At 37.0% G+C, this 27,087-nt stretch overlaps 1 protein-coding gene across 1 annotated transcript in view; it reads left to right on the top strand.

Annotated features, from left to right (window-relative positions):
• WDR44 (WD repeat domain 44) overlaps positions 1-26,177 on the top strand; it is a 93,619-nt gene extending 67,442 nt beyond the window's left edge. The window contains exons 13-20 of the mRNA XM_065914925.1: positions 12,614-12,727; positions 16,187-16,309; positions 18,864-19,055; positions 19,264-19,365; positions 19,582-19,697; positions 20,796-20,923; positions 21,324-21,458; positions 25,106-26,177. Of these exons, the coding sequence (XP_065770997.1) occupies positions 12,614-12,727; positions 16,187-16,309; positions 18,864-19,055; positions 19,264-19,365; positions 19,582-19,697; positions 20,796-20,923; positions 21,324-21,458; positions 25,106-25,200 (1,005 nt within the window). The 3' untranslated portion in view covers positions 25,201-26,177. The remainder of the gene's footprint in view (positions 1-12,613; positions 12,728-16,186; positions 16,310-18,863; positions 19,056-19,263; positions 19,366-19,581; positions 19,698-20,795; positions 20,924-21,323; positions 21,459-25,105) is intronic.
• Positions 26,178-27,087: the final 910 nt, after the last annotated feature.

The raw sequence follows: 27,087 nt of genomic DNA, 5'->3' as shown, positions 1-27,087 counted from the left end.
GTGGAGGCTGAAACAGCATGGCATTTTAAAGATACTACCTGGCTGGACCAAAGGCTGCATGTGTGGGAGTTGTGGGAAAGGTAGACAGGTTAAACCAAGACATAAACTTTATCCTCAGGGTACTGGGGAAGGATGAACTTTGAGGGGTTTAGATCAGAAGCCGAGTTAAAATGTTTAGATTTTTGTTTTGGAAAGAGCATTCTGGTAGCAGTGTAAAAGACAGATTGGATGGAGGTTCCAGGCTAGAGACAGGGAGACTGTTTAAGAGGCTCTCAACTTCATAAAGAAATGAGTACTTCAATTATGGTAGATTATGATAGCAATGAGTCTAGACACCTTAAAGAGGAGCTGAATTTGAGAAATATAAAAGAAAGAATTGATAACTCACTACCTGGGGAAAAAATGAGTAGCATAGGATGATTCCCATGTGTCTGACTTGAGCAGCTGGTTAGATATTAATGATCATTCTTGAAAATGTTTTTTATTATTATCTACCCACAACCCTGCTTCTGCTCTTTTGAGCCATCTTTAATGGCATCAACATCCATTAGTTACCTTTTTAACTCAGTTAGAAACACTCTATTACTTTTTCTTTCTTACTCACAGGTCATATTACTTAAAAATTCTATCCAATGGATAAATGGATAAATCTCTTTGTGTTTGGTGTGCTTGATTAGTGGAATACCAAAATGGGTGTTATAGAATTTAATTTCTGCTTAGAATTTTTGAGAATAGATTGTAGGGGAGGAAAAAGTTTCCTATACCATCTTACATTCTGTGGCTGGGATCTATGAAATAATCTGACAAAAGACAGATTAAGAGGAGAGACAGTTTATTATGTATGCATATAGAGGCCTTCCTAGGGAAAGAATGAAGACCCCAAAAAGCTGTTATACACAGGAACTTATGTATCATTTTAACAAAGAGCAAGAAGTTAGCAGAAAAGTGACAAGATAAAGAAAAAGGAGCTTAGTCTTTTAGGGGCAGTAAATTGTGAGAAGGTAAATCTGTTGAGGAAACTAATGGAAGGTAACGGTTATTTACTAAGATTCTGTTTAGCCAGATAAGATTGATTCTCTCCTTCCTGGTAAGGGAGAGGTGAGGGGGAGACAGCTTCACAAAGGGCATTTTATGCTCTGCTTTCAGATAGAAAGGAGGAGGGCAGATGTTTTTTCTTGTCTCTCTTTCTTCTCAGTTCCCTTCAGCTCAAAATAATCCTTAGGCAAAGGGGCATGTTTTGGGGTGACATTCTGATCTTCAAAATCATTAGAGTCTAAAACTCGGATGAAAAGATTTAACTGTGAGAAAGTGAGACGAAATTTTTGTGAAATTGTGCACATACAGTATTTTATTAAAAATACACACTAGTTTATATTTGGTTCAGCCAACAAGCAGTTATTAAATGTCAAAAATGTGTTAGGCACTAAAAATATAAAGTTGCCGTGGATAATTCATGCCAACGAGCAATGCATGGGAGAAGACAGATATTGACAATGATAATATATGCCCAAAACAGAATTACCATTTTCCTGAGAAAATCACTCCTTTGATGGTCTACATACTTGACATCAGGTCATTGTTTAATAAATATGTCATCTCCTGAGTTAGAAGCTGTGATCACTTTTCATTCTCTTATCTCTTTCAGTGTCTACTCATTTACCATATCCTGTCCACTTAATCTCAGAAATGTCTTTGGAATCTGGCCATTCCTTTCATTTCCACTGCTACAATCCAGGGCTTTATCTCTTACCTGGACCATTATAGCTGTTCTCCCAGGTTCCACTCTTTGATCCACACTGCCAGCAGAATTAGTTTCCTGTAAAACAAATCTGATCATGTTACTCTACTGTTTAAGCACTCCTTTTGGCTCTCTTTTTTTCCTATAGAATTAAGTCTAAATCCCTTAGATGACTCAGTCTTCCAGAGATCAGCCTGACCTCAGTTCTCACTGTTACTTTCAACCCTTCCCTCTCCCAAACCTTATGTTCTGAGCCACTTGGTTGTTCATGCCCCAACAAAAATGTCAGACCCTTTGTTGATTTCATGTATTTACATATGCTTTTCCCCTTTTGCCTGGGAAATTCATTTAAGACTTTTCTCCTCACTGAAACATTCCTTGCTTCACCTAATTTAATCAGTGCTCCCTCACTTTTCCCATGGTACTTTGCCCATAGTTCTGTTAAAAGCACTTACTATATACTATATCAATTTATGTAACACCGGCTAACATTTTATGAGCCTTTACTCTGTGCCATGTACTTCACTAAGTACATTTTATGTCTTCACATTCACAACAATCCTGGTACGGTTGTGAAGTACTATTAAGAACCCTGTTTTACAGATGAAGAAAAGAAGGCTTAGAGATACTGAGTAATATACCAGTTTTACACACTAGGTAGATACAGTACCAGAATTAGAACCCAGCTCTAATCAGTCTTTTGGGCTTCCCTGGTGACTCAGATTGTAAAGAATCTGCCTGCAATGAGAATATCTGGGTTCAGTCCCTGGGTCAGAATGATCCCCTGATGTAGGGAATGGCTACCCATTCAAGTATTCTTGCCTGGAGAATCACATGGATAGAGGAACTTGGAGAGCTACACTCCATGGGGTCAAAAAGAGCTGGACGTGACTGAACGACTAACACTTTCACTTTTCTGATCTGTCTTTAGATCTAATGCTCTTAACCATTATGTTCCACTAGTTGGCATCTGAAGGTCTGGTACTGTGTCTTCATTTAGTCAGCAAATACTTACTGAGCGTCTTTGTTGTTCAGTTGCTAAGTCGTGTCTGACTCTTTGCAAACCCATGGACTGCAGCACGCCAGGCTCCCCTGTCCTTCACTATCTCCCAGAGTTTGCTCAAATTCATATCCATTGAGTTGGTGCTATCTAACCATCTCATCCTCTACTGCCCTCTTTTGTCTTCTGTCTTTCCCAGCATCAAGTTCTTTTCCTGGGAGTTGGCTCTTTGCATCAAGTGGCCAAAGTATTGGAGCTTCAGGTTCAGCATCAGTCCTTCTAATGAATATTCAGAGTTGATTTCTTTAGGATTGGCTGATTTGATCTCCTTGCTGTCCAAGGGACTCTCAAGAGTCTTAACACCATAATTCAAAAGCATTAATTATTTGGTGCTCAGCCTTCTTTCCAGTCCAACTCTCACATCTTTACATGACTACTGGAAAAACCACAGCTTTGACTATACAGACCTTTGCTGGCAAAGTAATGTCTCTGCTTTTTAATATGCTATCTAGGTTGGTCATAATTTTCCTTCCAAGGAGCAAGCATCTTTGAATTTCACGGCTGCTGTCACTGTCTGCAGTGATATTGGAACCCAAGAAAATAAAATCTGTTGCTGCTTCCACTTTTACCTCTTCTATTTGCCATGAAGTGACGGGACCAGATGTCATGACCTTAGTTTTTTGAATGTTGAGTTTAAAGCCAGCTTTTTCATTCTCCTCTTTCACCTTCATCAAGAGGCTCTTTAGTTCCTCTTCACTTTCTGCCATAAGGGTAGTATTATCTTCATATCTGCGGTTATTGATATTTCTCCCGGCAATCTTGATTCCAGCTTGTGATTCATCCAGCCTGGCATTTCACATGATGTACTCTGTGTATAAGTTAAATAAGCAGGATGACAATATACAGCCTTGTCCTACTCCTTTCCCAATTTGGAACCAATCAGTTGTTCCATGTCCGGTTCTAACTGTTGCTTCTTGACCTGCATACAGGTTTCTCAGGAGGCAGGTAAAGAGGTCTGGTATTCTCATCTCTTGAAGAATTTTCCACAATTTGTTGTGATCCACACAGTCAAAGGCTTTCACATAGTCAATGAAGCAGATGTTTTTATGGAATTCGCTTGCTTTCTCTGTGATCCTGTGAATGTTGGCAATTTGATCTCTGGTTCTTCTGCCTTTTCTAAACCCAGCTTGTACATTGGTTCACATACTGTTGAAGCCTAGCTGAAGGATTTTGAGCATAACCTTACTAGCATGTGAAATGAGCACAATTGTACGGTAGTTTGGCACTGCACTTCTTTGGGATTGGAATGAAAACTGACCTTTTCTAGTCCTGTGGCCATTGCCGAGTTTTCCAAATTTGCTCGCATTTTGAATGCAACACTTTTAACAGCATAACTTTTTAGGATTTTAAATAACTCAGCTGGAATTGCATCACTCCACTAGCTTTGTTCATAGTAATGCTTCCTAAGGCCCCCTTGATTTCACACTCCAGGATGTTTGACTCTAGGTGAGTGCCCACACCATCATGGTTATCCAGGTCCTTAAGACCTTTTTTGTATAGTTCTGTGTATTCTTGCCACCTGTTCTTTATCTCTTTTGCCTCTGTTAGGTCCTTACATTTCCTATCCTTTCTTTTGCCCATCCTTGCATGAAATGTTCCCTTGGTATCTCCAGTTTTCTTGATGAGGTCTCTAGTCTTTCCCATTCTGTTGTTTTCCTCTACTTCGTTGCACTTTCATTGAAAAAGGCCTGTTATCTCTCTTTGCTATTCTCTGGAATGCTTCATTCAGTTGGGTATATCTTTCCTTTTCTCCCTTGCCTTTCACCTCCCAGCTATCTGTAAAGCCTCCTCAGACAACCACTTTACATTCTTGCATTTCTTTTTCTTGGTGATTGTTTTGGTCACTGCCTCCTGTACAGTGTTATGAACCTCTGTTCATAGTTCTTTAGGTTCTCTGTCTACCAGATCTAGTCCCTTGAATCTGTTCGTCACTTCCACTATATAATCATAAGGGGTTTGATTTAGATCATATCTGAGTGGCCTAATGGTTTTCCCTAATTTCTTCAATTAAGCCTGAATTTTGCAATAAGGAGCTCATGATCTGAGCCACAGTCAGCTCCAAATCTTCTTTTTGCTGACTGTGTAGAGTGTCTCCATCTTTGGCTGCAAAGAATGTAATCAGACTGATTTCAGTGTTGACCATTTGGTGATGTCCATGTGTAGAGTCGTCTCTTGTGTTGTTGGAAGAGTATGTTTGCTATGATCAATGTGTTCTCTTGACAAAGCTCTGTTAACCTTTGCCCTGCTCCATTTTGTACTCCAAGGCCAAACTTGCCTGTTACTCCAGGTATCTCTTGACGTCCTACTTTTGCATTCCAATTGCATTCCAATCCCCTATGATGAAAAGGACATCTTTTTTTTTTTTTTTTTTTTTTTTTTGATGTTAGTTCTAAAAGGGCTTGTAGGTCCTCATAGAACTTCAGCTTCTTCAACATCAGTGGTTGGGGCATAGACTTGGATTCCTGTGATGTTGAATGGTTTGCCTTAGAAACGAACTGAGATCATTCTGTCATTTTTGAGATTGCACCCAAGTACTGCATTTCAAACTCCTCTGTTGACTGTGAGGGCTACTCCATTTCTTCTATGGGATTCTTGCCTACAGTAGTAGATATAATGGCCATCTGAATTAAATTGGCCCATTCCCATTCATTTTTGTTCACTGATTACTAAGATATTGATGTTCACTCTTGCTATCTCCTGCTTGATCACATCCAATTTACCTTGATTCAGGAACCTAACATTCTAGCTTCTTACACACTATTGTTCTTTACAGCATTGAACTTTACTTTCACCACGAGGCACATTGACAACTGAACATCATTTCCACTTTGGCCCAGCCACTTCTTTCTTTCTGGAGCTGTTAGTAATTGCCCTCCACTCTTCCTCAGTAGCATATTGGACACCTTCTGACCTGCGGGGGGCGGGGGGGGGCCGCTTATCTTTCGGTGTCATATCTTTCTATCTTTTCATACTGTTTATGTTAATGGGTTTCTCACAGCAAGAACATTGGAGTGGTTTGCCATTCCCTCCTCCAGTAGACCACATTTTATCAGAACTCTCTACTATGACTCGTCTGTCTTGGGTGACCCTGCACAGCATGTCTCAGAGCTTCATTGAGTTTTGCAAGCCCCTTCTGCATGACAAGGCTGTGATCCATGAAGGCTGGGGGTATAGTAGTGAATAAAAGAAACCAAAAAATCTATTTTTATGAAACTTACTCTAGTGGTCGAAGACAGAGAAACAAAGCAAGTAAATTTTGTAATATATTAGAAGGTGAAAATTTTCATGGGAAAAAAAAAGTGGGGTGATGGGAGGTAAATACAGTGGACAAGCAAAGCTTCATTGAGAAGTTGTCATTTGAAGAAAACTTGAAGGAGGTGAGAGAGGGATCATCTATCTGGCTATGTGGAGGAGAAGAACATTCCAGGTAGAGGGAATAGCAGCTTGTGAAACAGTGATAAGGCAGGAGTTCTGGTATGTTCAGTAAATAGCACTGAGGCCTGGGTAGTTGGAGCCAGTGAGCAAGAGAAGAATAATAGAAAATGAAGTCATGGAGGTGTAGATGGGGCAGCCATAATATGTAGGCCACTGCAAGGACTTTGGTTTTTACTCCGAGAAAGAAGCCGATGGAGAATTTTTGAACAGAGAATGACATAGTCTGACATATTTTAAAAGGCATATTCTGACTTAAATACTGAGAATAGATTATAAGTAGATTAGAAATATTCATTTTGGCATTCAAGTTATATACCATACCTGATATATAGTAAGTGTTAATAAATATCAAAAGGTTAACAAATTTTCAAAGCAATCTAACTTTATTTTTTTATTTATTTATTTTTTTATTATTATTTTTTTTTATTAGTTGGAGGCTAATTACTTCACAACATTTCAGTGTGTTTTGTCATACATTGATATGAATCAGCCATAGAGTTACACGTATTCCCCATCCCGATTCCCCCTCCCACCTCCCTCTCCACCCGACTCCTCTGGGTCCTCCCAGTGCACCAGGCCCGAGCACTTGTCTCATGCATCCCACCTGGGCTGGTGATCTGTTTCACCCTAGATAATATACATGCTGTTCTTTCGAAACATCCCACCCTCACCTTCTCCCACAGAGTTCAAAAGTCTGTTCTGTACTTCTGTGTCTCTTTTTCTGTTTTGCATATAGGGTTATCATTACCATCTTTCTAAATTCCATATATATGTGTTAGTATGCTGTAATGTTCTTTATCTTTCTGGCTTACTTCACTCTGTATAATGGGCTCCAGTTTCATCCATCTCATTAGAACTGATTCAAATGAGTTCTTTTTAACGGCTGAGTAATATTCCATGGTGTATATGTACCACAGCTTCCTTATCCATTCATCTGCTGATGGGCATCTGGGTTGCTTCCATGTCCTGGCTATTATAAACAGTGCTGCGATGAACATTGGGGTGCACGTGTCTCTTTCAGTTCTGGTTTCCTTGGTGTGTATGCCCAGAAGTGGTATTGCTGGGTCATATGGCAGTTCTATTTCCAGTTTTTTAAGGAATCTCCACACTGTTTTCCATAGTGGCTGTACTAGTTTGCATTCCCACCAACAGTGTAAGAGGGTTCCCTTTTCTCCACACCCTCTCCAGCATTTATTGCTTGTAGACTTTTGGATAGCAGCCATCCTAACTGGCGTGTAATGGTACCTCATTGTGGTTTTGATTTGCATTTCTCTGATAATGAGTGATGTTGAGCATCTTTTCATGTGTTTGTTAGCCATCTGTATGTCTTCTTTGGAGAAATGTCTGTTTAGTTCTTTGGCTCATTTTTTGATTGGGTCATTTATTTTTCTAGAATTGAGCTTCAGGAGTTGCTTGTATATTTTTGAGATTAATCCTTTGTCTGTTTCTTCATTTGCTATTATTTTCTCCCAATCTGAGGGCTGTCTTTTCACCTTGCTTATAGTTTCCTTTGTAGTGCAAAAGCTTTTAAGTTTCATTAGGTCCCATTTGTTTAGTTTTGCTTTTACTTCCAATATTCTGGGAGGTGGGTCATAGAGGATCTTGCTGTGATTTATGTCGGAGAGTGTTTTGCCTATGTTCTCCTCTAGGAGTTTTATAGTATCTGGTCTTACATTTAGATCTTTAATCCATTTTGAGTTTATTTTTGTGTATGGTGTTAGAAAGTGTTCTAGTTTCATTCTTTTACAAGTGGTTGACCAGTTTTCCCAGCACCACTTGTTAAAGAGGTTGTCTTTTTTCCATTGTATATCCTTGTCTCCTTTGTCAAAGATAAGGTGTCCATAGGTTCGTGGATTTATCTCTGGGCTTTCTATTCTGTTCCATTGATCTATATTTCTGTCTTTGTGCCAGTACCATACTGTCTTGATGACTGTGGCTTTGTAGTAGAGTCTGAAGTCAGGCAGGTTGATTCCTCCAGTTCCATTCTTCTTTCTCAAGATTACTTTGGCTATTCGAGGTTTTTTGTATTTCCATATAAACTGTGAAATTATTTGTTCTAGTTCTGTGAAAAATACCATTGGTAGCTTGATAGGGATTGCATTGAATCTATAGAAGCAATCTAACTGTAAAATGACATTTTTATATAATCAGGATATTTAGATATAAGTTAGATATTAGATGATACAAATGGTATTTTTAGGTATGATAATGTAATGATAGTTATATTTAAACGAGATTATTAGTTAGAGATACATATAAAATATTTACTGATAAAATGACTGATGTTTAGATCTTGCTTTTACTGCTCCAGCAAATATAAGCAAATACATAAAAGTGGGAAGATTGATAAAACAAGATGAATAAAATGTTGATAATCATTAAAAGGGTGATGGATGCATGGAGTTTATGTTACTGTATATTATTTTATCTACTGTGTATATTTGAAATATTCATAATAAGGTTTAATATATACATTATATTTACATAGAGATAAAAATACCTCTCTACATATATATATCTATTCAGAGAGATATAGATAAAATATATAAGATTTCATTTGGTAATTCTTTTTTTTTTTCATTTATTTTTATTAGTTGGAGGCTAATTAGTTTACAATACTGTAGTGGTTTTTGCCATACATTGATATGAATCAGCCACGGATTTACATGTGTTCCCCATCCTGAACCCCCCTCCCCATCCCATCCCTCTGGGTCATCCCAGTGTACCAGCCCTGAGCACTTGTCTCATGTATCCAACCTGGACTGGAGATCTGTTTCACACTTGATAATATATATGTTTCAATACTATTCTCTCAGATCATTTAGTTTTTCTACTTTCTATGCTTTCTGATTTGTCTATACTGAGTATGTATTACTTTATAATAAAAATTACATGAAGTATTTTAAAAATGTGTAGAATACAAGGGGAAGAAAATGGATGTTTTTTTAACTTTATATTGGAGTATAGTTGATTAACAGTATTGGGATAGGTTCAGGTACACAGCAAAGTGATTCAGATATACATGAAAGAAAATGGATGTTTAAGGAGAAAAAAAGAGACCTGGAATCATGGCTAGGGGCAATACACTAAGGAGTTAATTAAATGAAAATGATTATTAAACATAAAATTGAATTTGATGTAATAGGACAAGAAGCCTGTTTTGTTTTGTGTCTTCCCATGGTGCTCACTAATCTGACAGTAAAATTAGAGGAAGTAGCTGTAGTCTTCCAGCATTAGGAGTGTTTGGCAAGGGGTCAGGGCATTGATATTGTTGGTCTCCCTCCACAGTGGATGTGAGGATGTTTTTATAACCTGTAAAATTGTTAACAACTAACAGGAGTAGTTTCTCTCTGTCCTCATGGCCACTGTCTTATTTAAGCCCTCATTACTCTTAAACTTACTGACTGCTCTTCCTGCCCCAACTCTCTTTCCAAACCACCTTTTATGTTATTACCCAGCATTCTCTTTCTAAAGTCCCAGTCAGATCATGTTGTTTTTTTCTTTTCAGAAACTTGTCTTGGCTCTCCATTACCTCTGAAGTTTTAAACTGCAAATCCAGGGGTCTTTATGATCTGGCCTCAAAGTACCTTTTTGTCCCAATCCTCTGCTTTTTTCCATATAAGTTCCTCATCATTCTACCTACCCTTCCCTAAAATACAAGTCTTAGCTAACCTTCTGTATTTTTGCTCAAGCAACATCCTCTAAAACATATGAGGACCAACCTCTGGACTTACAGTTAGATGCTTTGGTTCTGCTGTTTACAGGTGGCTGTGTGACCTTTAATATGTTATTTTGACATCTTTGAGCCTCAATTTTTTCTTTATTTCTTCATCTTCATAATGGTAATACCTACCTCACAGAGTTGTTAGGATTCATTCAGATAATGAATACAAAAGCATACTGTAAAACATGCATGGCATTATTTTCTACCCACCTCTACCTGTCAGTATGCTTTTGACTTCAAATAACAGAAATTCAACTGAAAATGTCTTAAACAATAAGGCAGCCAGCCGGGAGGTAAGGCAGCTCCAGAGTTGGTTAATTCAGCAGCTCAGTTATGTCATCAGAGACACAAAGTCATTCCATCCTCCTGCTTTGCAATTCATTATCTGTTGTTCTCTTTAACTTGGTCCCCTCATGGTAGTAAGATGACTGCTATTGTCTTGGTGACTTACTGTCACATGCAAACAACAGTGTTCAGAGGCAGAAAAGAGAAAGGTCCCTTTAGAATACTCCTTTTTAAGAGTGAGAAAATCTTTCTAGAAGCCTTCCCTATCTCCTCATCCCCAAACAACCTGCCCTCGTGTTTCATTGATGAAAATTCTAGCATATGCTTATGCCTAAACCAATCATCGGTGGAAAAGAGAGTGAGCTCATCATAATTAGCTTAAACCAATCATGATCAGTTCAGTTGCTCAGTCCTGTCTGACTCTTTGTGACCTCATGAACCGCAGCACTCCAGGCCTCCCTCTCCATCACCAACTCCTGGATTCCACCCAAACCCATGTCCACTGAGTTGATGATGCCATCCAACCATCTTATCCCCTGTCATCCCCTTCTCCTCCTGCCCTCAATCTTTCCCAGCATCAGGGTCTTTTCAAATGAGTCAGCTCTCCTCATCAGGTGGCCAGAGTATTTGAGTTTCAGCTGATGTTGAACATGAGTTCCTCCAGTGAACACCCAGGACTGATCTCCTTTAGGATGGACTGGTTGGATCTCCTTGCAGTCCAAGGGACTACTCTCAAGAGTCTTCTCCAACACCACAGTTAAAAAGCATCAATTCTTTGGCGCTCAGCTTTCTTTATAGTCCAACTCTCACATCCATATATGACCACTGGAAAAACCATAGTCTTGACTAGACAGACCTTTGTTGACAAAGTAATGTCTCTGCTTTTTAAAATGCTGTCTAGGTTGGTCATAACTTTCCTTCCAAGGAGTAAGCGTCTTTTAATTTCATGGCTGCAATCACCCATCTGCAGTGATTTTGGAGCCCAGAAAAATAAAATCAGCTACTGTTTCCACTGTTTCCCCATCTATTTGCCATGAAGTGATGGGACCGGATGCCATGATCTTAGTTTTCTGAATGTTGAGTTTTAAGCCAACTTTTCCACTTGCCTCTTTCACCTTCATCAAGAGGCTCTTTAGTTCTTCTTCACTTTCTGCCATAAGGGTGGTGTCATCTGCATATCTGAGGTGATTGATATTTCTCCCAGCAATCTTGATTCCAGCTTGTGCTTCTTCCAGCCCAGCGTTTCTCATGATGTACTCTGCATGTAAGTTAAATAAGCAGGGTAACAATATACAGCCTTGATGTACTCCTTTTCCTATTTGAAACCAGTCTGTTGTTCCATGTCCAGTTCTAACTTGCTTCCTGACCTGCATATAGGTTTCTCGAGAGGCAGGTCAGGTGGTCTGGTATTCCCATCTGTTTCAGAATTTTCCACAGTTTATTGTGATCCACACAGTCAAAGGCTTTGACATAGTCAGTTAAGCAGAAACGGATGTTTTTCTGGAACTCTATTGCTTTTTTGATGATCCATCAGATGTTGGCAATTTGATCTCTGGTTCCTCTGCCTTTTCTAAAACCAGCTTAAATGTCTGGAAGTTCACGGTTCACGTATTGCTGAAGCCTGGCTTGGAAAATTGTGAGCATTAGTTTCCTAGTGTGTGAGATGAGTGCAGCTGTGCAGTAGTTTGAGCATTCTTTGGGATTGCCTTTCTTTGGGATTGGAATGAAAACTGACCTTTTCCAGTCCTGTGGCCACTACTGAGTGTTCCAAATTTGCTGGCATATTGAGTGCAGCAATTTCATAGCATTGTCTTTCAGGATTTGAAATAGCTCAACTGGAATTCCATAACCTCCACTAGCTTTAGTGATGCTTCCTAAGGCCCACTTGACTTCACGTTCCAGGATGTCTGGCTCTAGGTGAGTGATCACACCATGGTGATTATCTGGGTCATGAAGATCTTTTTTGTACAGTTCTGTGTATTCTTGCCACCTCTTCTTAATATCTTTTGCTTCTGTTAGGTCCCTACCATTTCTGTCCTTTATTGAGTCCATGATCATCCCCTGGTATTTGGTCCCACCTCTCCTAAAGGAACAGATGCTAAAAAAAAAAAAAAAAAAAAAAGACAAAGTGGGAGCTTTGTTAGAGAGCGAAAGATTGCAATAGCACAATGTCTTTAGAGATGATCCTGGTTTATTAGGACAAGGAGGTAAGGAAGTAATAAGTAGTAGATTCAACATAAAGAGGAATTGGGTTTTAGTGGGTCAAGATTTTAGTCAAACATCGTACAGAATGATGGGAAAACAAATAGGGAGGAAAGAGTATGAAGCTTTTGTTTTTCTAGTTTTAATAGTTGTTTTCATGTCTAAATAGGTATGCAGTGGAACTGATGAAGACCCTGATGATAAAAATGCACCATTTCGACAACGGCCGTTTTGCAAGTATAAAGGACATACTGCTGATCTGCTTGATCTTTCCTGGTCTAAAGTAAGAAATTCTTGTTTGAATTTTGTATTCTACATAACTTTTTAGGATAAGAACAAATGTTTTATTTGTATGATTGTCACCATCAAGTCTGAATGTCTGTAACTACTTTGTGGGAGTTACAAATTAATTGAAATTAAAAAAGAGAAATGATAGATTAGGCTAATAAGAAAATGTTTATGTTACTTAACAGCTTCTATCTGGATCTGTCTATATACTTATACTTCTTGCTTCTTTTATAAAGTAGTTTTGCAAAATAACTGTCCTCAGCAAAATGCATATGACTTCAACTACAAAGATGAAGTCTGACCTAGCCAATCAAGACTGTTTTGGAGCTAGTCTGCTACCTTCATGAAATTATTAATTTAGGTTTAACAATTATATTCTACAAATCAATGGTAAGTCTTCATTTTATGCTTTTTTTCCTTAGAGCAAGATTATTTTAGGAGTAGCGGGCTATTTTGCCACCAATCAAATATCTTAGAAGTTTGCAAAAATTTTAAGAGATATTTTAAATTTCATTTAAGATATCTGAAACATGAAGCCATTTTTGGAGGTTTTTTTTTTTAATTTTTACATTATTCAATATACTTCCCTTGTATTAAAATTTGTCAGTAATCAGAATCTAATATATATTAAGAATTTGTGGGGGAGAGTAATATTTAAAAGCCTTAAATTGAGAAAAGTCATCTGAGTTAACAAAATACTAGCAAGGATACTGGTAATGCCCATATATTTTAACTATGTCAGGAGAACTTCACGTATCACAAAGATATCACTGGTATGTATTGGCAAGTCGGATTCCCAGGTGGCTCAGTGATAAAGAATCTGACTGCCGATGCAGGAGATGTGGGTTCAACCCCTGGGTCAGGAAGATCCCCTGGAGAAGAGAATGGCAACCCGCTCTAGTATTCTTGCCTGGAAAATCTCATGGACGGAGGAGCCGGGTGGGCTTCCAAAGAGTTGGACATGACTGAGCGTGCACACATGCTAGCAAGTCAGGCTTCCCTGAGCTTCAGCTTTGAGTCACTCCACTTCTGAATTGCTGCACCTATCATATTTGTGTAGATATTATGGGTGCATTTCATAACATCTTTCTCTAACCTCCTGGAACAAGCTTGGGCCTCACCTGGTAGTCTAATTCTAAATTGAGCCCCAGTTGTACCTTTGTACTTCCCCCTTCACTCTAATCATGTTCATCTAGAATAAGAAGTACAAAGCACCTAATTGGGAACCCTACACTCATTTTACTGTCTTAAAGCAAGCCAGTATTTTTTGTGAAATGCAAAACTAACTGAAGAAATTAATTCTCCATTGACCGCTGTATCAGTCAGGGTTCTCCAGAGTAACAGAATCAAGAGGAAATGCATACATCAGGAAGTTTATTTTAAGGAATTGGCTCACACGGTTGTGGGGCCAAGCAAGTTTAAAATCTGTAGGGCAGACTTTGAAAGCACAGCAGGTGTCATACTGGAGTCTTAAGGCAGAATTTCTTCTCCAGAAAACCTCAGTTTTGTTCTTAAGGCCTTCATCTGTCTGTGTGCTCTTCCCTTAAACTTTCTTGTTACTTAACTGTTTATGTATGTACATTTCTAGGTCTTATTGGCAATGAGATTCTAAGCCCCTCAAGAGTAGGGGTCTGACTTTCTTTACTGTTGTTTCTTTCAGTATCTAGCACAGTTGATATTTATAGGGGGTTTTCTGTTTGTTGAAAATTTATTTTGTGCCAGGTAGCAAGAATTACCTTGTTAGTTCTTTTCTTTTCTTTTTTTTTTTTTTAACATTTACCTTCTTAGTGCTGTGAGGTGGATGCTATTTCATATTGTGGATTAGAAGACTGGGCCTCTGACCCATCCCAGATCACAAAACTAGTTATGGGTAGAACCTAGATCTGAATCTAATTTTTCTGACTCATAAGACCATGCTTAGTTCAAGAAAACTATTTAATTTTGTTTAGTTAATAAGTATTTATTGAACAAAAATCTCTTAGCATGATAGAACCAGTCTTAACACGTCTTCGACATCTTCACTTTTAGGGATGTCTTAGTATTTCTTTTGTATACTTAAACCAATGGACTGTTGGAAGGATTGAATAAATTCAGTTTTAATGAACAGCAGACCATAGATTTAGTTTTTATACACTTGTTATTAAATATCAGGAAATATAAAGCAAACTGTATATACTCTTCAAAACTTCTGGAACTGAGTGGACCTTGAAAATAAAAAGAATTGTTATTAGATGTTTCAAAAGTTATAAATCTTTCAAAATTCTATTTTTTCTATTATTTTGGTTTTATTTTATATTTTTATTTTAAAGTAGGTATACCACATAAAATACACAGATTTTTACACTAGCCCAGATAGTATATGTATCAGTACAGTAACATATCTGAATCCATATTTGTGCTTAGTCTTTTTACATTCAAAGATTAAAGAGTTTTTATTACTTTAAGCAAATAACAAAGCACCTCATTTTTCATAAGCACTCTGCACAGTAGTGTAGTGGTTAGAGCCTGACCTAGAGCCAGACTACTTGGGTTCAAATTACAGCTCTGCCACTGACAAGCTGTATAGTCTTAGACAAATTATGTAACCTCTCTACCTCAGTGTTCTCATTTGCAAAAGCAGATAATAATGTACATACCTCATAGGGTTGCGCTATAGTGCTGAGAACAATGTTTAGCATATTGTAAGTACTCAGTAAATATCATCATTATTTCAATTTGTTTAGCACCTTTACTCATGCCAAAGAATACTAAGATTTCATTTGAGTTTCCTTGTTCAGCATAACTCATAGTTCTTCCCTTAAATAGATTTGTGTTTAGAAGTTAAAGAGCTTCAGCCAGCTGGAAGCTTTTGACAAATAGATGTTTGGTTTCTGGTGATGAGCCATCATAATGCCTAAGTCAGTAACACTACCCTCTTTCTAGCTTTGAAAATTCTGAGACATTTAACAGTTTCTATTCTCTAATTTTCTTGCCTGAGGTGTGACAGGTGCACAGTAACTTTTCATTTCCATGCTGCTTTGGATGGTGATCTTTTTGAAGGCCTGTTAAGTGACAGTTAGGGAACTCATGTAAGTTAAAATTCACTAGTGTTATCAATGTGAAAATAACCGAAGTGATGCTAACGTCCAGTAGGTGCAGACTCCAACGACTAAGGCACACCCTGGTCCTCTCTTGGCATCTTGCAAATTTCTTTCAACAGAAGTCATAAGATTCATCCTCATTTCAGAATATGTAATGTGAAAAAGTCTTAGAATCACAGAAATATGGTATTTAACTATTTGGGGGAAAAATGGGATTGTCCAAGTGGATTGGATATCTTTTGTGCTGTCTGATCCTGCATACAACAGTAATAATAATAACAAAACTATTGAGGTACTAAAACTAAAAGTTCACTTTTATGGTGTAAATATTTTTTTATATGATGATAAAATAATCAATGTCAATTTCTCCATAGAACTACTTTCTGCTTTCTTCTTCAATGGATAAAACAGTCAGATTATGGCACATTTCCAGAAGAGAATGCCTTTGCTGTTTTCAGCATATAGATTTTGTCACTGCCATAGCTTTCCATCCGAGAGTAAGTGTTTACATGTTTTTTGTTATACTATGAGGAAGGTGAGGGAACCAGGTTTCTCTGGAGGATATCTGGACTACAGGAAAAAAAATTATTAATAGCCATATAGTTTACAGCAACTTAATTTAATGTTTCATTCTGCTTTAGAAATAAGAAAGGAACTAAATATTGTACTAATCTGCATTAGAAGAGCTGGAAATATTATAGTCTAAATATCAATATACTAGTGAAAAGTCATCCCAAGTCTTTAATAAAACCTGCAGGGTATAAATAAATAAGATATCCTATTAAAGAGGAAAGAGGTTGGAGATGGTGGAAGAAGAAAATACAGCAGATAAATAAGAAAGGGAAGCATATAGGCAGGAATAGTTAGTTGTAGGAGAGTCAGGAAGGGAAGAGATAAAGAAAAGGTTGAAAGTGGCAAAGACCAAAATTCATTACAAGATAGACTGAATTCCGGTTTCATATCTGGAAACATTGTGAATCTTGAGATCTCCTCTTACTCATTTTCAGTGTAGAAAATCCTGTAATATCTTTCTTCCAGAAGGAATTTCATATGATTTCAACTAAAGGAGAAAAGTCTACTATCATGGACTCCAGACCTATCTGATGCCCTTGTAAGATAGATCCACTAAAATGCATAAGGCTAGAGAAGTTTTAGTTCTTTGCAGCTGTAAGCATAGGGATGTCATGTGTTGGCACTGCTTCACCAGCTAGGTTGAAATAAGTGGAAGGCTTGAGCTGACCTTCGTTGACTTTCCCTCCCCTATGTTGGTGTATATGATTACATTTCCAATCATGTCCTCATCTCTATATGTTAATACCCGTTGTCTTTTTAATGCAGACTTTCAATTATATTCACATTTCTTTCTCTCTTTCCTCAGATTAAGAAAGAAGAATGACTTTTGTCTCTCAATATAATTTCCCTCCCTGGGCAGGCTTATAACATAGGCATTAATAAAGTACTTTATTAAGAACTTTTGAAAATTAAAGATGTTTAATCTGTGTTAACACCATATCAGTTTGACCATCAAGCTCTCGAGGCTTCTTTCTGAAAAATACCCCCATCCTGTCACCTAAGGATGCAACAGAAGAATGGATTTACCCCTGTCAGCAACTGTGAACAAAATCCCCCACCTCTATTTTAACTATAATGTATCAGAGTGGAAAGAGAGGGGTATTAGATGGTGATAGTTATCCATGTAGTACTTTATCATTAAGGTTTCTGTTTAGTCAGCAATTTTCCTATATCTTTATTTGGTTTTATTTTAGAAGCCAAAAAGCCTTCTTTCTAAAACTTCTACTTACCTGGAGAGTTTATGAGAGGGCTAGCGAAGAATGGAGTGATGTTGACATTTTCCTTGGAATATGACTGTATCAAATAATGTAACTTGGAAGGAAGCAGGGTTATAAAAGAAATAGCAAAATAGAGATACTCACACATATACACATGTGTATATATGTATATAATGAATTGTAAGACAAAGATAAAGTATTTTTACTTGTTAGCACTTCTACTGGTATACATTGAGTTGAGCCTACTATACCATATCTGTAAAAATACCTATTCTATGAAGGTTATTCTTGACAGGCTTCAGAAGTAGGTAAGAATAATAATCTTGAGTGGAAAAGAAAATCTGTTTCATGTTTTGGTGTCCTAATTATTTTATCTTATCTTTAATTCTTATGTTACCAAAAATTAGAGCAACTTTGTGATAGGCCTGGTTTAGTTTAGAACAAGGTTTCTAAACCTTGGCACTAATGGCATTTTGGGTTGGATAATTCTTTTTTGTAGAGAGAGGGAAGGCTGTCTTGTGCATTGTAGTGTGTTTAACAGCATTTCTGGGCTCTTCCCACTAGATGTCAGTAGCGCCCACCCCCTAAATTGTGACAATCAGAAATATCTCCAGACATAGTGTCCCCTGTGGGGCCTGTTTGCCCCCATCTGAGAATCCTTGGTTTGAAATTGAAAATTTGGTTGAGAATTTAAATAGTGACGCAATTCTCTGCTGACGGGGTGTTGGAGCTCCAAAAATTAACTGATTCTGTGAGCTAACTAACATTAGTTACTTTTTTATCCATGTATTTATTACATGTATCCCAAGGAAGGTATGGGCAAATGTACCATTATAGGGTAGTGTTTCCCAAAGCGTGTTCCTTGAATGTGCTAGCCCTGCTAGGTGTCCCTACCTGACCCCCTGCCAACCCCCCACAGAAAGATTCAGAACACATTTTAACAGAGAACCCAGAATTTCTCAAACTTATTTGATCATAAAACACCTCTACATGATACTTACTCCATTGTCTGTTAACATCTATTCTTTGGGAAAAGCAGTTTAAGGATATGATAAATGATTAGAACCTCATTTCTCAAAAATGAATATTGAGGTTTCTAATTGTTATTTTTAATCAATAAAATAATGCTTACTTTAATATTTTTAAAATAATATCTTACATATTTTAACATTTATTTCTAATAGACTTGATGTATTGATTTTGCTGATTAGTTTTTCTTCATGTGGTAAAATGAAAGCTTCCTCTTTTGCCACCTTTTTAGGATGACAGGTATTTTCTAAGTGGGTCTTTGGATGGAAAGCTCCGCCTTTGGAACATACCTGACAAAAAAGTGGCTTTGTGGAATGAAGTAGATGGTCAAACAAAATTGATCACAGCTGCAAATTTCTGTCAGAATGGCAAATATGCAGTGATTGGAACATATGATGGAAGGTGTATTTTCTATGATACAGAGGTAAATGACAATCTTGTATAAATTACGTACTTGAATACTTGGAAGACCCTTTTGTGGTTTGGAATAAGTTGGCGTATCCTCCCTGGACTTTAACTGCCTTATCTGTAAATTGGGACAAATAATATTAATACCATGTTTGTCTGTGAGTTGACTCAGATGATCTTTGAGGTTCTAATTCTGATCTTTTTAAATTGTGGTTTCTTTTTAGCATTTGAAATACCACACACAGATACATGTCCGATCTACTAGAGGGCGCAACAAGGTTGGAAGAAAAATTACTGGCATTGAGCCTTTACCTGGAGAAAATAAGGTACTAAGTATTCAAAACCATCTCTCTCCACACTATGTATAGACTCCTGAAAGTAAGTTCTTCATATCTCGGCTAAGAATATATTTCCTTTCTTATGGAATATTGCTTTTTCTAGTTTTGAGGTATATTCTATATTTGTGTAACACCCTTTTTTGGTTATACCTTAACACAGATTAAATGGTGGTATTTTTAACTTTTCCTTTGATTTGTTTTTAGATACTGGTAACCTCAAATGACTCCAGAATCAGACTATATGATCTTAGAGATTTGTCGCTGTCCATGAAGTATAAAGGTTATGTCAACAGCAGCAGCCAGATCAAAGCAAGTTTCAGGTAAATTGACAATGAGGAATTCCCCATAGAGATCACAATATTTCTCCCCTACTCCCATTTTTCCATTGATCTATACCTTATGTTTATATGTTTGTGTATAATGGTGTTAGTTACTTTGGATTTTTACAACTGGTATCTCATATTATCAATCATACAGAACTTACCTTATCCACCTGTTTGGTAGAGTTAGAATTGCTCCTCCTCTGCTGATGAGGAAGCAACATCCAGAAAATTAAGTAATTTGCCTTAAGTCACACTGGTTGTAGCAGAGCCAGGATTAGAAGACTCCCAGCTCCAGAATTTGTGCTTTTGTACTTTCATGTATGCTTTCTAAGAGGAGATTTATCCCACCACCACTCACCCTTGGCCTTTTAAGTACAGAAACTAATAAAGCATTTTGAGACCCTAAGGTACAATGTCCTGTATTTATACCTTTACATGTCATTATTTGAACTTTTAATTTAGGGTCTGCAGGCTCTCCTGAAATACCTACCTCTTCTTTCTTTATAGCCCTCTTTATTTCAGTCCTTTTCTTACCAGTTCTCTGTTTTTCTTGAACTACCCAGTAATTACCCAGTAATTTAATTAGTAAAGTATTCAGCTTCTCTCTTTTATCTCTTAAGTAGACATTCCTCCTGAGGGCTTCCCTGGTGGCTCAGTGGTATAGGGTCTGCCTGCAATGCAGGAGACACAGGTTCCATCCCTGGGTGGGGAAGATCCCCTGGAGAAGGAAATGGCAACCCACTCCAGTATTCTTGCCTGGGGAATCCCATGGACGGAGGAGCCTGGCGGGCCTGGTGTCACAGAGTCGTACATGACTTAGAGACAAAGCAGCAGCAACAGGCATTCCTCCCAGTGTGGGTTAACCCAGCACCGGTTACCTAGAACCTTGATGAACATATGAATGCCACTGGCCACCTATATCAACCATATCACCCATATCAATGTTTAGGGCCTCTGGAGTGAGGCTAGGAGTCTGTATTTCAGCAAGTTCTCTTAGATGTTTTCTTAGGTGTTTCAAACTAGGGAGCTCTGATAGAGAGAAACCCCTAAAAAGCCCCACAACTTTGATTCTTTTTCTTTCTTCCCTAAATTTAGCCATGATTTTAATTACCTTGTTAGTGGCTCAGAAGATAAGTATGTTTATATCTGGAGTACTTACCATGACTTAAGCAAGTTTACTTCAGTCAGGAGAGATCGTAATGACTTTTGGGAAGGTATTAAAGGTAAGCAAATGCCCAGTTTGGTGTGTCTTTTAAATAAATAAAGTTAAAATGAAGATATATTATAGGTAAATTTGTATAGGCATTATTTCAGAGAGAGAGTTTGGCAGTTTTAACTGCTTTCAGTTTGTATTGTCTTTGTTTGACTTTTCTATACCAAGGAAGAACTTATACTTGTGTAAAATTTGAGACGTCATGGAATCTCAGAACTTGTGTGTGGTTTTGGTGTTTTTTTTAAGAAAATATTTTTGAGTTTTAAATAGTTCTGAGTTATTTATCTGTTCATTTCTAAAGATATTTGTATAGAACATACACTATTATATTTTTTGCATATTATACTTTTTATCTTGATGTTTAGAATCAAGCTTATTAGTTATCTTAAAGTCGATTTTTTTTTTTACAGCACATAATGCAGTTGTTACATCAGCTATCTTTGCTCCAAACCCAAGTTTAATGTTGTCTTTGGATGTGCAATCTGAAAAATCAGAAGGAAATGAAAAAGGTGAAGATGCCGAAGTGTTGGAAACCATGCCCTCTGGTAGGTACCTGTGTTTTATTTGTCCTTCATGCTCTCTGATCAGCCTTTAGTAGCTTCATTGATCTATGAGTATTATGAGGTCTTCATGAATATGAAGAATATTTCTTGTATACAGCATAATGGTTGACAGATATTCATTTCTGAACGTTTTGGTAACATAATTCTTGGAGATTTTACTTCTCTTAAATTCACCTGGGAATTAAAAATGAAAATTTTGAAAGTTTGTAATTTTTTTATGAACAGTTGTTCTCTTTAGAGAAATGCAAACAAGACATAAATATACAAAATATATCACCTTTCTGTTCCACTACAGTATCATCTCTGTGAGGACACAGATTTTATGTATTTTATTTATTGTTGTAGTGCCAGTGCCTAGCCCAGTGCTTGCCTGCATATGGTAGATGCTTAATAAAGAATTACTGAATAAGTGAGTTAAACCAAAACGAAAGCAGTATTCTTTTCTCTTGCCACAAATTTATAGCTTCTCATAGATAGCTCTTGGGTTGACCAGAAAGTTTGTTTGGGTTTTTCCCTCATATCCAGTGGAAAAACCTGAATGAAATTTTTGGTCAACCCAATATCTCCAAGCCTGTAATAAGGCTTTAATAATGAAGAGTCCTTTCAGTTATATAAAATGCTCAGATTAGGAAGTGAAAAGAAACCATCAAGTAGTAGTGAGTGCCAATTATATAAAAATTATTTTCCTGTTAATTCTTTTTTTTTCTGTTAATTCTTAAGAACAAGATAAAGCCATGTGAATTTGGACCAGTTGTTAACAAAAACAGTTTGTATTGTTATCTTCGATTGCAGAATATGTTAGTAAATGCGTTTTCTCACTTTAGAGACTACACCAGGTCTTGAAGAGTGTTATAAAGACACAGCAATACATACAGTGTACCAAGAGTGCTTCTAAAGTTATTTGAATATTTAAAAGTTCTCAAGCATGTTTATTTAATCTCAAGCAGTTTCCCTTGTGGTATTGTTTGCACTCTACACTGCACTAAATACACTATTTCTTCTGTCTGTGAAGCAAAATTTTGATACCAAAGACAAGCTTCAGTCTAGCACTTCTTTCAATTACATGATTTAAAAATAAACCAACTCAGAATTATTACACCTTTACTAAATGCCTGTTTGGAAATATTTCTTTTCATTTTTTTCCCTCACAGTCAAATCCTGTTTCTGTCTTCTAAATTAAGTCATTTGGTTGGGTTTTTTCTTTTCTTTTTGTCCAATGATTCCTTTTTACACTCTGTACATTCCCCTACATATTGCACAGAAAATTCTAGCTTTTTAAACTATTTGAGGAAAAATGGAAAGTGCTTTTTTTTAGACTTCTCAAAACCGCACAGTATTAACATTGTTCAGTTACCACTTCGCTGGGTCCTTTTTAAAGAGGCACAACTTTGGATCATACTCAGATTTGTGTTTGCTCTTTTCTACCTGTGTAGGTATATTCTAAGAATACTCTCAAACCCAGGGTATGAGATCATAAAGTATATCTGATTGCCCTCCTCTTTATTCCTGACATATTTGACTATTTAAGCTTCCATTTTCCTCATGTTTAAAATGGTGATAATACCTCACTGATAAGGTTTTGATATGGGCAGAAGACCTAAATGACATTTCTTCAAAGAAGACATACAGATGGCCAACAGGTACATGATAAGATGTTCCATATCACTAATTATTAGAGAAATGCAAATCAAAGGTACAGTACACACACACACACACACAGAAATATTACTCACCCATTAAAAAGAATGAAATAATGCCACTTGCAGCAACATGGATGGACCTAATGATTATATTAAGTGAAGTAAGTCAGACAAAGATAAGTATGATATCATTTATGAAATCTAAAAAATAGTACCAATGAACTTACAAAACAGAAACAGACTCACAGACATAGAAAACAAACTTACAGTTACCAAAAAGGAAGAGGAGAGGGAGAAATTATGAGTATGGGTTTAACAGATGCACACTACCTTATATAAAATATATATAACAAGGATTTACTATATAGCACAGGGAACATATTCAATATCTTGTAACAACCTATAATGGAAAAAATATATAGGTACATATATGTGTGTGCATGCTCAGTCATTTTAGTTGTGCCCGACTCTGTACGACCCTATGGACTGCAGCCTGCCAGGCTTCTCTGTCCATGGGGTTTTCTGGGCAAGAACACTGGTGTAGGTTGCCATACCTTCTTACAGGGGATCTTCCCAACCCAGGGGTCGAACCCATGTCTCTTACATCCACCTGCATTGACAAGCGGGTCCAATACCACTAGTGCCACGTGGGAAGCTCATGTACATATTTATGTACCTCCAAGTGTATGCATGTCTCAATCACTTTTCTGTATAACTGAAACTAACACAGTATTGTAAATCAACTATACTTCAATTTTTAAAAAGATACAGCTGAAAACTAAAGAAAGAAACAAGGTTGTGATAAGAATTAAAGATAACACATTCGTCTAGCAAAATGCCTGACATGTAATAGATATTATCATCTTCATTATATAGTATCTTATAAAACATTTTTATATTTATATATATGATGATTTCTTTTCTTCTCCAGCCTCTCTGATATCTGTCAGTTGTTTGCTGCTGCTTCTGCTGCATGATGGTACTTTGAGATAAATGAAAAGTGTATTAGGAATGTTCAAAGGTTTAGCATATGTTTGTAGCAAATCTAAGTGAAACCATTTTGTCTAACTCATCCTGTACACAACTGTCCATTTAAAGTTTGGATTATCTGCTTCCTTACAAATCAGCACTTCTTAAGTCTACAATTTTTGCCTGTGCATAATCGTTAACACTGAATTTTGTTTGTTAAATGTTTTTATCGGCAAACATAAGAGGTAAGCATTTTTGCCATTCAGCATAGCTACATAGTTCTTCAGTATGAACTGGAAAGGCAAAAGGTGTTGTCAGCATTCACAGAGCAATCATGTGTACTGCATTTTATGGCAGTTCCAGTATGTCTGCTGTACAGTAAACCTTACTGTCAATCTCATTAGTGAACCCTGTTAGCAAAAGACTTGCCCAGCTGATCCCATCTTGCCAACACTCCAGTCCTGGGGCTGAATAATACACTAGCCTCTTGCTGTGAGGGCTTCGCTGATGGCCCAGATAGTAAAGAATCTGCCTGCAATGCAGGAGACCCAGGTTCAATCCCTGGCTCAGGAAGATTCCCCTGGAGGAAGGCACAGCAACCCATTCCAGTATTCTTCTTGCCTGGAGAATCCCATGGACAGAGGAGCCTGGTGAGCTGTAGTCCATCAGGTCACAGAGTTCGACACGACTAAGTGACTAACACACACACACTTTTGCCATGAAATGAAGAATTAGACAATTTAGAGGCCTTGGCTGCCTGGGACTAAATCCAGGCATCCAGGCCCCAAGGGACCATAATCTCCCTATGCCAGGAAAAGAGCAGCTAAGACAAGGTAAAGTGGAATTGAGCCTCAGAGAGAATGAAAGGATTACGGGAGCAAGCCAGGAAATAGACTGAAAAGACGGGGAGAGGTTCTTCCCACCCCAGAGGTTGAGCGTCATGGGCATGTGACAGGCTTGTAGCAGCAGACTTCATATTCCTTTAAAATCAATGAAAAACTTTTTTTTTATGCTTTTAAGGTATTATGAAGACAGACAACACAGAAGTTCTTCTCTCTGCTGACTTCACTGGAGCAATCAAAGTGTTTATTAACAAAAGGAAAAATGTATCTTAATTTGAAATGACATTTAAAATAAACATATCAGTAAGTTTCTGTATTTACCAGGACTGAAAAAAATCATAGTGTTTCAGGTTAACATCCTTTTTTTTAATTTTTATTGGAAGTTGTTCAAATATAATATATTTTTTGAGAGGCAGTGTTAATGATCTAGTAAACCCTGGATTGATAGACTAGAAAGGAATGTAGCTAGAATAACATTGCCAAACATTAGGCTTTACATTTTGTTACGTTTGTGTTTTTGTTATATAATTGTGAACATGCACAGGTTTATGCATGAAAATATATTAATATATTAATCACATGTGTGTGCCTTTTGGTTACATGCACTAAATCTAACAGAGTTAAATTATTTCAGTGGCTCTTTTGGCCTCTTATTGAGGAGGAGTGTCTTGTTTCTAGCTTAAATAATTTCTTTTGCACAAAATTTCATTTTTAAGAGAAGTGGTATCTTTTGACTGAGTTATTGTTTTAAAAATGTTATATAGGTTTTCAATAGGTCAACAACCATGTGTAAATGGTTTTTATAAATTTCTCAATTTGGGGACGATTTTTTTTTTGTGTGTGGTCTAAATTGTGGATTTAAGATTCTTTTCTTTGTATGTGTATATATAATTTTTTTTTTTTGCCACACTGGAGCACAATGTTTCTATGTAAAGAATTCTTTTCATTCTTTATCCATGAGCACCAGGCTTTGCTCACTTAAAAAAAATTAAGCCGCATTAAGGAGTGAGTCTTCTTTTTTACAATAATGTAAAAATGGACTGTTTACATTTTTTTAAAGCATTGTAGTTTTAAAAATTAAGCTGTTTTGTTTTGTGTTGTTAAATTTGGAAGCCTTTGTAAATATTGATAATGTACCAATGAAATAACATCTGGGGTTGATGGAACCCTAATAATGTTGTTGATGGTTAGCATATGTTTCTGAAAATTAAATATGTATTATTAAAAGTTGGTGGCCAAAAATTGTTAAACATGTGATTTTATTTTCCAATGACTTCAGTAACTTGAGAAATGTAAGAAAATAAAAGTCTTGTTATATAATTTGATTTTTAGCAAGCAGAGATCAAATTTTGGACCCCTAAATTATAATGCATTAGCTACATACCTTTAAGAAAAATAGTTTTTAATTCTAGTTCTAAAATGAACACTGCTACCAGTTCATCTCTATGCTTATACATTCTTTACTGCAGTGGTTTTCAGTATGTAAGTGAGAAGCTGAGGAGCCATGATCATATCCTTATTAATCAGCATAGTCTTGAGTGTCCTGGATTTTCTAGTTCATTCCGTATTGTTTATCTTGGTTTTATTTCTATGCTGCTTTCTTCCTCTTCCCAGCGACATACTTCCTCCTTCCTCTCCTCCCACCTCCCTCACTATCCTCTCCCCACCTCTCTGCTCACTTTCCTGTGCTCTGCCTGACAGATCAAGTTGTTATGCCATTGACTTTCTAACTGGTCTCTTTCTTAGTCTCAAGGTCTGGATGGCAGTGGAATTGGTCTAGTGTCTCAGAGGACTCAGTGTATTCAACTCTCTGAGGCTGCTTGGGTTTCACTGACTTCTGCCTGATGCCTCGTAGTCTTGCTGTGGTGCTGGATGTTTCAACTGCATATAATCGGGGTGTTGCCATATGAATATTTCCTGATGGGTTTTATGTGGTTTCTTGAACAAAAAGACAAAGGCAAAATAGTTGGGATGCAAGCTTAAGAGAACAATACTGATACTTCTAAATTTAATTTTTAAAATGTTGGTTTATCATTATATAAATATGCTGCAAAGTTACAAGTCAGAAAGTGAGTTTGAAAAGGTAGCATCAAGATGTATGTAAAGAAAAATTGAACAGTATTTTCTCCTAAAATGAACTGTATTAGAAACTCACTGTAT

The sequence above is a fragment of the Muntiacus reevesi genome, chromosome X, assembly GCF_963930625.1.
Source record: "Muntiacus reevesi chromosome X, mMunRee1.1, whole genome shotgun sequence".
In the NCBI taxonomy this organism is placed as follows: domain Eukaryota; kingdom Metazoa; phylum Chordata; class Mammalia; order Artiodactyla; family Cervidae; genus Muntiacus; species Muntiacus reevesi.
Note: the sequence above shows the minus strand (reverse complement) of the source record. Positions and strands in the feature narration are given on the sequence as shown.